At 42.1% G+C, this 16015-nt stretch overlaps 1 protein-coding gene across 1 annotated transcript in view; it reads right to left on the reverse strand.

Annotated features, from left to right (window-relative positions):
- Positions 1-2033: 2033 nt before the first annotated feature.
- Positions 2034-16015, reverse strand: part of LOC138670712 (transmembrane channel-like protein 1) — a 181687-nt gene continuing 167705 nt past the window's right edge. The window contains exons 15-18 of the mRNA XM_069758357.1: positions 14016-14255; positions 4902-5027; positions 3953-4031; positions 2034-2189 (exon numbers count right to left, since the gene is read on the reverse strand). Coding sequence (XP_069614458.1) covers positions 2034-2189; positions 3953-4031; positions 4902-5027; positions 14016-14255 — 601 coding nt within the window. The remainder of the gene's footprint in view (positions 2190-3952; positions 4032-4901; positions 5028-14015; positions 14256-16015) is intronic.

A 16015-nucleotide genomic window follows, 5' to 3' on the forward strand; every position in this document is an offset into this window, starting at 1 on the left:
ACAGAGCAGGTGCATTTATATGGAGACTTGATTACACACAGGTGGATTATATTTATCATCATTAGGCATTTAGGACAACATTGGATCATTCAGAGAGACACAATGAACTTCTGGAGTGAGTTTGCTGCACTGAAGTAAAGGGGCTGAAAAATATTGCACGCCCCACTTTTCATTTTTTGAATTTCCACAAAAATGTAAAATAACCAATAAATTTAGTTCAACTTCACAATCGTGTTCCAGTACTCATGGACATACACTGAGGAAGAGAAGTCAAATGTTCTGGGGTCAGTACCAAGAGAGGAAGCAGAAAACCAAGGAGAAAGACAAAGGCGTAAGTCAGGTCATGTTACGGGGTCAAAATACCAGGATATGTATGATTAAAGCAAAAGGACAAGACAAATGATTGATCAGAACATGGTGCAAAGGGTCAGGCAGCGGAAAATCAGTATTCAGTACAACAGAATCAGGCAAACACTCACTAGGAAGCCAAAACTATCTCTGGCAGGGATCAGAGGCAGACAGCTCAGTTAAATAGCTGGGCAATCTCCAGAATAGATGGGGAAAGCCAAGCACCACCCAGTCATAGGATTAACTGGCAGGTTAAAAGCATTCAGAAGCCGTGCGGTGGCCGCATTAAGAGCCGCTATGGCGGGATGAAATTAACTTTATTCCCCCCAGAAACCTCAGGCTTTCAGTAATAGGGGTGGGCTGTCATGGTTTCAGTCACGATGCAGTGCATAGTGAGCAGTGGCTGTAATTATGAAGTATCACAGAAGAATGCGGCAGCACTCACCAATCCTGGAGTGATAAGAATCTTTTATTCAAGCATGAAAGACAAAATCTTCACGGCTCGGGGATGTGCCAAGATAACAAGGGTGTGCAGGGAAGGACGATGGCCATTTCGCGCTAAGTGCAGCGCTTCTACGTGTCAGACGTAAAAGTGCTGCACTTAGCGCGAAACGGCCGTCGTCCTTCCCTGCACACCCTTGTTATATTGGCACATCCCCAAGCCGTGAAGATTTTGTCTTTCATGCTTGCATAAAGGATTCTTATCACTCCAGGACTGGTGAGTGCTGCCGCATTCTTCTGTGATACTTTGTCTACAAGTTCTGCTTTCCATGCGAGCACTCGTGATCTGCAGCCAGGAGTTTCATTGTATCAAGTACAGATTGTAGTTAACTCCGTACTCACTGGGCTGTGCTGCTCAACATTTTTCCTTTCATGTTCCACTAGTGGCTGTAATTATTCCTAGACTCTGACTGACAGCTGTCACTAATACTGAACTAACTGTCAGTCAGTGCCGGGGCATATGCACTCAGTCTTCACTGAACCCTTGGTGGCCCACCCCTATGACTAAAAACCTGAGGCTGCTGGGAGGACTTAAGTTCATTTCCCCCAGGCAATGAGGCTCTTAGCATGGCGGCTACACGGCTTCAAAATGCTTTTAGCCTGCAAATTAACCCCATATCTAAAGGTTGATACGATTTTTTTACATGACAGGTTCAATTTAAAGCTCATTTTCTAGGTTATGGATCACTGCGACACACTAGCTGTGATGATCTGGCATGTGAAGTGCTTACAAGCTCTTTTTAATAAAGTTTGCAAGGGCTGATCTAAAGCTGGCTGAAATGCTTGAACACATGATCAAGCCAACTTTATTGTCACTAACTTCTGGCACTTACTATCTCTGTGCTCCTCCTATGCTTCAGCATCAAACAGTGCACAGTTTGGACCAGCATCACAACCATGTCACTGGTCCAAAAGGTTAATCTGCAGCAGTGCATTGCCGCCAAGCAAAAAGGGAGCTAGGAGGCAAGGGAGTAGTGTTCTCCTGAAAAAGTAAGATGAGAAAACCCATTTTTAGGTTTATAAACCTCTACTATAGTTTATACTTGATTATGAATAAAAAAATTGGATCTGTTCATCTTAAAGGCAAAATATTACCAAATGATATTTTGTTATGTAACACAGATGCATAAGATTAGTCTAAGTCTGAGACCTTGAACCATCACTTATTTCTAGAAGAAAACTTTTTAGGAGAAGTCAAATCTCTTTCCACATATCAGATTTCCCCCCTTTACGTCTGCAGATTTACCAGCAGAATTATCTTTTGGTTTGAAGGGATCTTCTTGGGCTTCTGCTGCTTTCTCTGCTGCCTTTTTACTTCTCTTCTTATTTTCTTCCGCTTGCTGCAAGACATATGAAATCACCATGAAACAGTTGACACAAAATAAAAGTACACTCCCTGACAGAAGTTATGTCATTTATCCATGTTATGTAAATAAAAGCTTATAACCTGACGTTAAATTCATCCATTGGTTGTATAAATTATTCTTTTGAATGCTGAAACCCTCCGAAATGTGGTTTAGGTAAAAAAATAATAATTTGGCATCAGTGCAGAAATATTGATCAGTTAATGGACACAGATTGGTCAGATTTTGGCAAGACAAAAGTTTTGTCGCCTGGTAATATAATGCACCCACTCCTAGTTTACATCCTCACCTGTGCTCAGTAAATGATCGGTTAATTAGTGTGTGTGTTTAAAAAGAAACCCAGCACCCCAGACCTTCTCTTCAACTGCAACTTGAGCTCTGACAACATGCCAAAAATCCACCCTGCGATCAAAGCCTGGATTATCAAGAGGCTGAAGACCAGATCCACTGCAGAGGTGGCTGGCACCTTTAATGTGTCGCAGTGTTAAGGACAAAGAATTAAAAAAAGATTTGAAGAGACTGGAGATGTGTTTGACAAGCCCAGGTTCGACAGACCCCGCAAGACAACTGCTCAGGAGGAATGTTTATTGCTTAGAAAATCCAAAGCAAGCCCCTCTTCCACTGCAGCAGAGCTCCAACAGGCGTGGTCACCTCAATTCCCTGTGTTAGTTAGAACAGTTTGTAGAATTCTGTCTCGAAATGACCTCCATGGTCGAATCAGTGACCAGAACCAGCACTAAACAAAAGGCAAATAAAAAAACGTGTGGCATTTGCAAAGTCACACAGCCTGCTAAACAGATGGATGCTGGAAAAGTGGCAGAAGGTGGATTTCTCTGAAGAATCTTTAGTAGAATTACACCACAGCTGCTGCAAATACTGCAGGAGACCTACTAGAGCCCGTATGGATCCAAAATACACCCAGAAAACAGTTAAATTTGGTAGTGGAAAGATCATGGTCTGGGGTTACTTTCAGTATGGGGGTGTGCAAAACATTTGCAAGGTGGAAGGCAATATCATTAGCCTAAAATATCAAGTATCTAGTATTAGCTACCTCTTATATTCCAAATCATAAAAGGGGTCAAATTCTGCAGCAGGATGGTGCTCCATCTCATATATCCATCTCTACAACAAAGTTCCTCCAGGCAAAAAAGATCAAGGTGCTCAAGGACTGGCCAGCCCAGTCACCAGACATGAACGTCATTGAGCATGTTTGGGGTAGGATGAAAGAGGAATCTTGGAAGACAAAACTAAAGAATCTAGATGAACTCTGGGAGGCATATAAGACTGCATTCTTTGCTATTCCTGATGACTTCATTAATAAATTGTATGAATCTTTGTTGAACCGCATGGATGCAGCCCTTCAAGCTCATGGAAGTCACACAAAATATTAAATATGACTAATAGCACCACAACTTCATTCACCAATATTATGCAACATATATTTGTATTTTAAGTTAACTATTTGTATGAATATCACATTACTTTCCGTGGGCGACAAATCTTTTGTCTTGCCAAAATCTGACCATTCTGTGTCCATTAACTGATCAATATTTCTACATTGATGCCAATTTATTTTCTTAACCTAAACCACATTTCGGAGGGTTTCGGCTTTCAAAAGAATAATTTATTCAACCAATGGATGAATTTAACGTCAGGTTATAAGCTTTTATTTACATAACATGGATAAGCGACATAACTTCTGTGAGGGAGTATAGTGTATGTAAAATGTTTCTACTTACACTTTGCAGTTTCTTCTTCAGTTCCAGAATTGCCGCTTGATAGCCTTTTGATGTGGCATTAAGGTAATATATACTCATGCTAGATAAAAGATAAATGAAAGTCATGAATAGGCTAAAGACCTCTTATTCATAAAAAAACAATATGATAAAATCAATACAACCCTTGATGAAACTGTTAAAAGATGGGTCAAGATGTAATAGTTATTATAACCTTGTTATGGCTCATTTAGCCCTAGTCTCATTATGAAATGTAACTAATAAGGATTACCAGGATTCTTGTCTTCAAGATTCGCTTCATCCATGTAGGCTATGTCTATATTAAAACTCCTTTGGGTACTGCACCCAGTTTTCTCCAGCAGTCCCATAAATAATAAATGAGGTACACAAGCTCAATCTCCATACTGATATGGTTTAAAGAGCCTCTTTCTTGAGATCCTTGGATATCTAAGCAGTCAGGTCCTTAGATTTCAGGAAATGATCACCTCTCTCATGGTTAAGAGATTATTTTCAATCTTCAGGAACCCCTTTTAATGCTCACTGGTGCAAAAAATAGCTAAACTTGTCAATAAATGGGTTTTCTCATAATTAAAAGTGGGTAGAAATGCAAAGTTCTAGTATAAACAAGTAATTAAGTAATTTTCAAATTAAACTCTCATTAAAAAATCCTTTCTGTTCTCAAAAACAGAGGAATGTTTAATTTAATTGTATAGTATACAACTTGTTTCCTAGGTTATTGGCCTACTCTGCAGTTGATCAGTGGTGACCACTTTGCCAGCTCTTTTGCTATACAGTTTGCAAGCACTTGTCTGAAACTGAGCCCTCCACCTTCTTGACAAGCAGGAAGTGGGAAGGCAGAGAAGTGGGGCGCTCCCGAAGATAGATAATGAGAATAACCCTAAAATCATATCAAATATTTATATACATCTTACCTTACCACTATTGTACTTACACCATTAGCAAAATGAATGGTAGAATTAGTCCAGGGTTGGAAGCGTAGCTAAATACTTTTGCAAACCATGTGGGGAAATCATAGAGTAAGGTCTCCTGTATGACTTCAAACATTCGTTGCTTTCCACTAAAAAACAGATGTATCAGTAAATCACACACACATACACTACATGTAGGTTAGGCTAGGTTCACACTAGTGTTCTGAGTTTTGTTTTTCAAGCAGGAAATATATGTCACATTACAGACTCTAACTGCCCCTCAATAATTATGATGAGGTTTGTCAGGTTACTCTTATGGTGTTGGTCATTTCAAGAATAGCACGGAATGCTTTTTTTACTGATTAACATGACAGCATCTGCAGCTTTGCAGATGGAAGCCATGATGCAAATGTGATCAAAGCTTTATGCTTCCTAATGCAATTACTTCTATTTGATGGATTATTTAGGTCAAATGATATATTATCAGCAAAGCATATTATATTAGGAGCCAGGGTCTTATAGCAAACTTTTAATTGCCACCTCATTCCCAAGGCTGGGCCCTCCATCTGTATTCAACACCAGGCTGCACCGCAAGAGGGCCCTATGCTGAAAAGCAGTGGAGAGGAGAGGAACTGCTGGAGACCCAGCAATAATGTACAGTATGTTCTTCTTGTCTGTATAAGCGATGAGCTTTTTTTTACTGATTTTTTTAATACTTACATGATTATGATGTTTGTCTGGCAAAATAAGTAATCTGTTATTTTCCTCTTGTTATACAGTATTATTTTATCACACTACAGATTGCATACTAGTAGAGACACAATCTGAAAACTAGATATAGATACAAGAAAGACAAAGAGAATGAGGCCACAAATCTACTAGATTTTCTATTGGGTGCGATATATTTTTGACCCATTTGGGCTACTAGGTGTGATGATCTGTCTCCACACCCGGCACCTCTAATATACGACAGAATATTATGGTGACAGATTGTCGCTAAAGAGTAAACATATTACACAAATGATTTCCGATTACAGTTTCCAGAAAAATATCATATCAGTACTGTGGTGAAAGATTATTATGTTTATGTGCATGACAGCGCAGAAAACACTGCCTCAGATCGGCGATAAAATCATTACCACTGATCAGACAGCCACAGATCCTATGCTGTCAAATGACAGTGTGAGCCCACAACTCAGACAGTAGGCATCGGCTGATGGGACAACTGCTCCCATTAGCCTAAGCCTGCTGCCGCTATTAACACCGATAGCAGGTGGTGGCTCATAGAAGTATTCAGTCTGCGCTCTAAATAATTAAAAATAAAAAATGGCATGGGTTCCCCTATATTTTTGATAACCAACCAGGCAAAACTGACAGATGCAGGCGGCAACCCTCAGCAGTCAGCTTTAGCAAGGTAAGTTATCAAAAATAGAGGGGCCCCCACACATTTTTTCCCAGCCTAAGAATACCATCCCTCAGTTGTCTGCTTTAGCTTGACTGGTTGTCAAGAATGGGGGGCACCACACACTTTTTTATATTATTTATTTAAATAACTAAAAAACAACCCCTCTATTCTTGATAACCAACCTCGCTAAAGCTAACAGCTGAGGGTTGCAGCCCGCAGCTGTCAGTTTTGTCTTGCTGGTTATCAAAAATACAGGGGCTTTTTTTTTCAATTATTTAGAGCGCAGGTGCCAGCTGATGAATACTCTCATCAGCTGCCACCTGCTCTCTCAGTCTTGACTGATGGGAATAGTAGTCCCATCAGCCGACACCAGTGACCAGAGTTAAACTTTTAACCTCCGATCACAGCTGCAGGCTGTGAGGCAGTGACCGGAATCATTTGTAAGGGTCGCTATGTGTCCCCAAGGAAGTGCACAGAAGCGTATTGAAGCCGCAAGAGTGCATTGCAGTCACATGCATAGCTGTGATTGCAATGCAGAATAAAAGTGTTGGTCTTGGGCAAGCTATTTGTCCAATGCAGATTCAGGAAAACCTGCCATGGGCTTTTATGCCTGAAACGGACTACAGAAAGGTAGTGGGGTGGTCCGTTTCCATCCTAGGCAGGTTTTCCATGTGACCTACGCCCACAGGTTCCTTGTAAAAGCATACACGGTGGTGCAGTCGCCCACGGTAACAAATCTTGGTTATGGACTGTTTTGTTTCCCGGCTGTGATCCGGAGGATATCCCTTTTGTTTTCTATCTTTGTGAGTATGCTGAACATAAAAGAGACTTTGTTTTTGAACTTACCTGTGGTCACTGCCTATCTATCACACTGCACCAACTCCGCTGCACTACAGGGCTCACACTGTCATTTGACAGCATGGGAACGGCAGCTGTCTGACCAGCGATAATGATTTTACCACTGATCAGAGGCAGTGTTTGTCACACTGTCATGCATATGACAGCACGACAAACACCCAGTGTTTGGGAGGTGGGGCGAACATGAACAGTAAAAAGGACTTCCTGGTGAAGTCCGTGCCCGAACAGTAGGTGTTCGGTACAGACACCGAACTTTCCTGTTCGGATTCACATATCTCTATTTCCAAGCTTTGAAACCACCACTGTGTTATGTTTGGAATTGAAAAAACAACAAATGTCAGCGGTGATACCGTTGCAAATCATGTACATCCAAGAGGATGTCAGAAAAACACTTCAGGGAAAACATCTCCAACGTTTTCCTAATTTTTTTTTTCCTTCAAAACACTTTGTTTACATACCCTCTATGTTCAATATACTTTTTTGAGGAGGATTTTGGAGAGTAACCAGTCCAAAAACTCCACAAAAATACCTTGGATCATCCTAGTTCGCTTTAATAAATCCACAGCTGTCCAGGTGTTGCAGAAACAATGTGAACACTAAAAGTGTGTCTACTTTACGGTTATGAGATACTGATGTGAAATATATTGTAAGGAGTAATGAGATGAGCCATCTTTGTTTGTTTTGCCTGCTTTTTTGTATCAATTAGTCCTTTGCTGCTTGTTAGTGAAGACTTACACTTAATGATGAGCGAATATTCTCGTTACTCGAGATTTCTCAAGCACGCTCGGGGGTCCTCCGAGTATTTTTTAGTGCTCGGAGATTTCGTTTTTCTTGCCGCAGCTGAATGATTTACATCTGTTAGCCAGCATAAGTACATGTGGGGATTCCCTGGCAACCCCCACATGTACTTATGCTGGCTAACAGATGTAAATCATTCTGCTGCGGCAAGAAAAACTAAATCTCCGAGCACTAAAAAAAATACTCGGAGGACCCCTGAGCATGCTCGTGAAATCTCGAGTAACAAGTATATTCGCTCATCACTATTTACACTCAGAATAGTAAAGTGGTGGAATAGAATATGTTGGTGCTCTATGATAACAAAAACCTCTGGAAATATTTTAGCTTTCCTTTAGTTCCTTGAATATTTTACTTCAGCAGCATAGTGACCTCTAGTGGCTTTAAGTTCCTATACAGTTTAATCAGTGGACTGAATTTTTACATTGTACACTGCACAAATTCAGTAATAGATCTGTATTTTATCATGGCAAAACTTAGGGTTGAAAAATAATCATGGCATATTTGTTTGAATTCATTAAATTGTATGTATTAAGAAAGCAAAGTCAAATAAAGACCCTCGTTCTATTCATAATTTGCAATTTCAGAGGCACTTTCTTATGCAAACACACTGAATTAGGCATTGTTACAACTATTTAATATTTTATATATATACATGTGTATACTGACAGCAGGATTAAATGTACTGCATATGACTACTAGTCGGCTGAGTTCTAACCAACTATCATTTTAGCAAATGCCAAATATTACAAATATATATATATATATAATTTGTATGCTTAAATATGTAGTCTATGTGTGTATATAAATCCACACATATTTAGTTGTTAAAACGAATAGGCAGGATCACGCTGTGCCATATTAATTTCTGTTCTATACAGATTAAGGGTACGCTCACACTTGCGTATTAAAAAATTGTTCCCATTGGCATCCAGAAAACTGGGACGATTTTTTTCTCACTTGTCATCCGTGTGCAATCCATTTTTTTTACTCAACAGCTATTAGTCATATACAGGACCATTTATAGTTTCCCATCTTACAGAATTGTAATATATCCGTTCTAATCAGATTCCGCTCTGATGATCCGTATGGCATCCAATGTTTTTCTCAGACCCATCAGATTTCAGAGTGATATCGCAGATGCTGTGATTTTTTTCCCTCAAACCGAATATAGCTGAGAAAAAATATTCAGGACTGCACTGCCTCATAGAATAACATACAGTGCTATCCCTTTTTGCATTTGCAGCGCCCCAGGGTCCTTGTCGTTGCAGTAATGTCATTTTCCTCTAGGGGGAGTGATGTTACGTTTGGAGGCAATGAAGGAGAACTCTTTGTCAGGTAACACAATGCATGCAACATGTTCACACTCCAGACCAGTAAACCTGTTTAAGGTGAACTCCCCTATAAGAACATCCTGATCTGGAGGGAAAGGGTTCAGTTCCTGTCAGGAAGACAGAGGGAGAGGAAGCATAGGACCCCTGTGGCCTGAAGTGCTGCAGCTCCTAGGAAACAGACGGATAGAAAGCAGAACATATTGCAGCAAGCGTGAAGGAAAGCAAAGCAAAGGAGAGGATATCAGAAAGAGATCAGCCAGGAGCAGGCTGCCTCCTTCTGAGGCGCAGGATCCTGGTAGCCGGAACACCGAGGGAGCAACAGTCCTTTATGCCTTGCTCCAGAGACGGCAGGACAGCTAATTTCACGTTACCTGTCCGCCCCTATACCAGGAGGCAAGGTGGCACCGCTTATAGTTTGGGGCATGATAGAGTCCATGTAAAAAGCCTCAAGCCGCCGGTCATATGGTTTGTCCTATCCATCTGGGGGCAGAGAGAGACATAACATCTGTAACATCTTCAACAGTTGTGAGGACCTTATGAGAAGCTCAGCAGTAAGGTACTACAACACACGGCGCTAGAGAAAGGCTACTGATTTCTACCTGGATAAGGGGACTCTGGATTTGCCTCAAAACCGGCCGGACTCTGCCTGCCCTGTGGTCTGTGCTCTGGACTGTGGATGCTGAAGCCTTCAGTAAAAAGGTAAAGAGACTGCAACCTTGTGTCCTCGTTCTTCACTGCACCTCTCACCATCCACCATCTACACACTGGGAAGCCCTGGGGACATGCTTCACCTGTGGGAAGGTATACCATCTAGCTGCCATAACATCACCACAGCGGACACCTTAAAGCAGCGTCGGTCACCCTAACCGAATACCACAGGTGGCGTCACGAACATAAACTCTATCCCTTTAAATTTTCTTTCCCTTTTGCATGGACGTCCCAAAGGCCACGGACCGGGTCAGCCACTGTGACATCCCCCTGTGAACCGAAGGACCCGGAACCGAGTACCCCTAGCCCTTGGGGGCGCTCCACACTCGTCCGATTTATATGCTAGTGTGAGCGAACCCTTAAGCCACATTCACACTAGCAGTATTTGTTCAGTATTTTACATTGGTATCTATAAGCCAAACCCAGGAGTGGGTGATAAATACAGAAGTGGTGATGTGTTTGTATGATACTTTTCCTCTACTCCTGGTTTTGGCTTACAGATACTGAAGTAAAAAACTGAAAGTGTAACTGTGGTTTTAGGAGACCTTGCATCAGAATGTCATTGTCGACTGCTATCTCCTCCATCCTCGTCCGCCTCACCTCTCCAAAAAACTTTATGAACAGAGAGTAGACATGAGAAACTGCGCAAAAAATTCCACTTGGGCAGATTTGCTTGAATTTCGCTTGCAAATTTGACTCCAAGCATATTTGTTTCAAACCCAAACTACCTTGATTGCTGTAATAGCAGAGAAGGGTTTAAAAAAAAAGAAAAAAAACCCTATATACTCACCTTTCTTCATTATTCCTTATGCCCGTCATGCCACCTCTGAAGCTTCCACTGTTCCCAAGTGCTCTGCGCTGGTTTTCTTTTCTTATCTTGTGCCATTCTGGCAATGAGGCTAATCTGAGGCCTATGAGGATCAGTTAACCCCTCCCGCCACCACGCACAAACACACTGACCGATCAAAGCCTAAGACTTTCCTCACTGCCAGAGTAGAGCGATGGAAGAACAGAACGGGCAGGAGAACCGGGAGTTCTGGCAGCAGAAGCGGCCGGAGGAAATGTAAGTATAACATTATTTTAACCTTTTCCCGACTCTCAAGAGAATCTAACAACATAGCTATTTCTTGAATTGATTCTCTAATGTCTAGTAGGGACTGTCATTTTGTACCTGAGTGAGCGGAATATATGTGTTCACTAAAAACAGATTTTACTCATGAACAGTATAGTAGGAGAAAGAAGCAGATTTCAAATATAAGATATATTACAAAGATTCTTATTTTCATGTGTACTATTGATTTATGGAAAAAAAAATAATTATCTCTCTTGGGAGTCTACAGACTTTAGAGGTTCTTAAGTGAAGAACCCCTTTCATAATGTCTATATGTCCTGATCAGGGGAGCTTTCTGATATTACAACCCCTTTATGTCATACATGACTTTAAGGGGAATCTGACAGCTGCTGCCCAATCAGTGGACAGGATTTATCTGGCACTGGCTGTATGATTCCAACCTTACATGTTTAACGTGTCTGCGAATTGAGATACTGATTTGGCTTTTATCCTAAGTCATATTGCACGACTCGTTAAAGAGTTGATTGTGACTTGTAGGATCGCTACTTCCAACAGGTGGCGCTATAGAGTTTAAGTCCTCTTTTTCTCAGAAGAGGCAATTTGCATATTATGTTTAACTATGAAATGCTATTGTATTTCAGAGAAAATCCATAGTTTAAAAGCCAACCATTTCACTTCTGGAGTGGCAGTTCTCTTTCCATAGACACACGCAGGGAGAGACCTCATAGTCTAGGGCAGCAGATGGGGCTCGTAAACCATGTTTTACTCTTAAACGCCGAGGCGATTCAGAGTTAAACATGTATGGCTGAGATCATACTGCCATGGTTTGACACATGCTGCCCATGGTTCAGGTTTACTTTAATCTGTAGCTGTGAAGTTTGCTTTAAAATGTTTTTGTTTTCTGTTTTCACAAAAGAACACTGTGGGCCACTTCTTACAAAATCTATCAACCCACCACCCTTTTTACTTTACCCATTCCCCCTGCCTATAGCCTAGGGCACTTTCGGTATCAAATTAAGATACAATCATAGAATTTTAGAGATGGAATGGATCTCCTGGGTCATCTGGTCTAACCCCTTGTTCAAAGCAAGATTCACTAAATCATCCCTGACAGATGTCTGTCCAGACTCTGTTTGAAGACTTCCATTGAAGCAGGACTCACCACCTCTCATGGCAGCCTGTTCCACTCATTGATCACCCTCACTGTGAACACGTTTTTTCTAATATCTACTCTGTGTCTCCTCCCTTTCAGTTTCATCCCATTGCTGATACAAAAACACATTTGCTGGGACTTTATCAAAGGCCGACTGGATTAAGATGTGCACAATTCATTTTTAAGAGTACGCTTCTTAATAAATTGGGCTCATCTATGGTCATCTCTGTGAAAGAAAATCAAATCTAAGCTAGCCATGAACCAGAGTAGATTTGTGATATCATTTATGCTAATATCTAATGTAAATTTGAGTCGCCCGCCAGGGCCAGGGGATACTGGGTACCGGGTCCGGTACTTAAAGGGGATGGCACGGTGGCGGCGACCCGGTCTGTGTTCGTGACGTCACCTGAAGTATTCGGTCAGTGGGGACCAACGATGCTTAAAGGGGTCCTCTGGGGTTATGTTATGGCAAATAAGATGGTATAACTTCCCACAGGTGAAGTTGGGTCCCCAGGGTTTCCAGTGTGTAGATGGAAATGGTGAGTGGTGCAATAAGAAGCGGAGGACACAGGTTTGCAGTCTCTTTACCTGGCTTACTGAAAGCTTCAGTCAACCACAGTCCAGGGCACCAGATCACAGGTACAGGCAGGATCCGGACGGCTTAGAAGCAAATTCAGAGTCCCCTTTACCAGGTGGAATTAGAAGCCTTCCTACCAGCGCTTTGGTGTAGTCCCTAGCTGCCTGTGGCTTCTATCGAGGTCCTCACAGTTCTCTCTGTCCTCCTTAAAGGTGGGACACGAACCCGTATGACATGTGGTTCGAGCCTTTTTACAGGGTCTCTATCATGACCTGGGCTCTATCCACCACTGTGTCTCCTGATATTAGGGCAGATAGGTTATGTGTAATCCAGCTGTCCTGCCAGTTTCTGCTGTGCCTCCTAGAGTCCGACACAACCTTGGTCTTATGGCTACCGGAATCTGCGTTCTGTAGGGATGTAGCCCAGTCGCAGCTATTCTCCCCAGTTGTCACTCTCCTGTGCTTCGCTCTCCTGCACGCTCTCTACAATATGTTCTTCCCTCTCTGTGCTCTCTTTCTCCATGAGCTGCAGCACCTCTGGTTGCATGGCCCTTTCAGTCCTTCTGACTGCTCTCTTCTCTTTCTGCCTGGAGCTGCAGACTCCCACGTCTACTCAGCTATACTCCTTTCTTACCAGCTCTGCCTAAGCTGAGGTTCCATGACAAGCTCCTCTCTGGCAATCTCTGAAACCTGAAAACCAGGTTCAGAGCTCCCCCTTCTGGCCTGAAGTGTGAACATGTTGCTTGTTTGTGTATACCTGATAGAGAAGATCCTCCTTCGCTTCCAAGTGTGACATCACTCGCCCCGTGAGCAAAAGCAATGCCACTGTAACAACCAGGACCTTGGGGTGTTACAAATTCGTCTGGACATGGGAAGCCACACACCTTCACCTATACCTTTTAAAAGTAAGTGCCGTGATAGGTGGAAAAGGGAGAATATGCTAATTAGTCTGCAAATATGTTATTCTCCATATTTTCTCACTTTTTCACGTACATAATATCAACTTTACACCAGAGTTTAGACTTGAATGTATACCTTTCTGTGTTTTCATGTGTAAATGTAACTTTCAAAAGGTATCCCGCTATCACTGCTTCTGGCTGGCACAGGTCTACTGTGCCCTTGTGTCAATTTCAGCACTGGAGTCCTAATTATGTAATGGGGCCATGATCTAGTAAGTGAGCAACTTTTGCATGTTTATCAAAGGGTAAAATACGAAGTTCTAATTAAAAAAATCACCTAAATGGCCCACAATCAAAAGAAGGTTGGATGGAAACAATTGTATAGATGACTGGCAACATAGCGAGGAACAGGATGAAGAGCAGCATTGCCATGTAGAAGTTGTTTGATCTGGATGCCTTAAACACTCTAGCATGGGGAACATTGCAACACATCACTGCCCAGCACTGTAGATACATGGATGTATGAAGGCGGAACACATTAATGGCCGGAAGGCATGGCGCATAAAATGACCCCATCCTAAAAGAAAATACATGAAAATATGAATTATTCATAATAAAAATATCATATATAATTTGCTTTTGAATGACAGATGAGATAAATCATTCACATGTATTACAGTAACATTATTGGATTATTTGGCCCATCAAGTCATTACCATTATGCTACTGCTATAATGCCTTTCTCCCACTTCCCAGCATGCATTGCAATTGCCATAGTATCCCTTTATGCAGTTTCACAGACAGGAGAGCAGGAGCAGAGAGACAAATATCCCTCCTGCATTCTGTAATCTCTCTCAATACTATATATCTGTAGCTAGAAATAGATTACATTTAACAACAGATAGATATAAGCAAGATAGAAGAAAGAAATTGAGCTGCTGGAATTTTTAAGTGATTTTTCAGGGGTAAGACAACATTTTTTTAATTTTTTTTTTTACAGGTTGCCTGTTTACCAGTTTATCAAATGAGATCAAGTTGTATGAAATTAAAGTGAGCATTTAATGTTGGGAAAATAGGAAAAATGTAACAAGTGAGGAGTTCAAATTGCCAAATGACTAACATAGGAAGCCCCAAAAAATAAATATAAAATGTAACTTTTATTATAAATTATTAAAACAACACAAACACCATGTGTTGTTTTAATCTTTTATAATAAAAGTTACATTTTATATTTATTTTTGGGGCTTCCTATGTTAGCCATTTGAGCATTTAATCTTTTCAGTTTTATATGGTACAGTGGGGCAAAAAAGTATTTAGTCAGTCAGCAATAGTGCAAGTTCCACCACTTAAAAAGATGAGAGGCGTTGTTAGGGCTAGCGGAACGCACCGAGTAGAAATAGATATTTATTATTAATGGTGCGTTCGCAGCCCGGGGTCCACCGTGCAGGAAGAACCTGCTGCTAGTGAATGGTGGCACAATATGGCGGTGTAGACTAGCTCTGTTACCTCACAGAGCAGCCGCGAGAGGAAAGCACTGCGCCCTGTTAGCCTCACAGGAGCACAAGCTTACTGCCAAGCTGATAGCAGTCTGTGGTTAAGCAACACGCAATCTCCTCACCGGAGAAGCCGGTATTCTAGGGGCTTATTTCAGCCGGGTCCCTGAACACACTCATACAATCTCCTCACTGGAGGTGCCGGTATTCTAGGGGCTTATTTCAGCCGGGTCCCTGAACACACTTATGCTAACCACACTGGCGCAAAGCACATATGACTTGATACTAGCGCATGGCCGTGCGGTCATGCGCAGTTTATATAGCTGCAGCACAGGAAGTGGCTATAGAACTTTTGCCCTTCCAAGACCTGCCAAGAGGACCAATGGAATGTGTCGCAGAGCCTGAGCACATGACCCTCGATCTCCAACGGGAGATCTTGCCCTGGGCATGCTCAGTGTGTGCAGATAAGGACTTAGTCCCAGAGAAGTCCGCTCGCTGCTGACCAGTATAGGCTTTAAAGGCAGAAGCTGGAGAAGCAGCAGTAACTCTTCTCACAGAGTCAGACTGAGCGAGACGCTGGGATCGACGTCCCTGCTGAGCAGACTCCACTGCGGCTGGAGGAGAATGGGAGACCGCAGCGGAGATGGATCGAGATTCCCCCTGTGCAGCAGAGGAAACTCGACTCCTAACATTACCCCCCCTCCTAGGGCCCCCCCCTCCTTGGGCCTCGCTACGTTCGAAGGCAGCAATGAGCTGCGGAGCCCGAATGTGCTCAACAGGCTCCCAGGACCTGTCCTCGGGACCATAACCCTTCCAGTCCACCAAATAAAATTTTTTACCACGC

This window comes from Ranitomeya imitator, chromosome 1 (genome assembly GCF_032444005.1).
Source record: "Ranitomeya imitator isolate aRanImi1 chromosome 1, aRanImi1.pri, whole genome shotgun sequence".
Taxonomy (NCBI): Eukaryota; Metazoa; Chordata; class Amphibia; order Anura; family Dendrobatidae; genus Ranitomeya; species Ranitomeya imitator.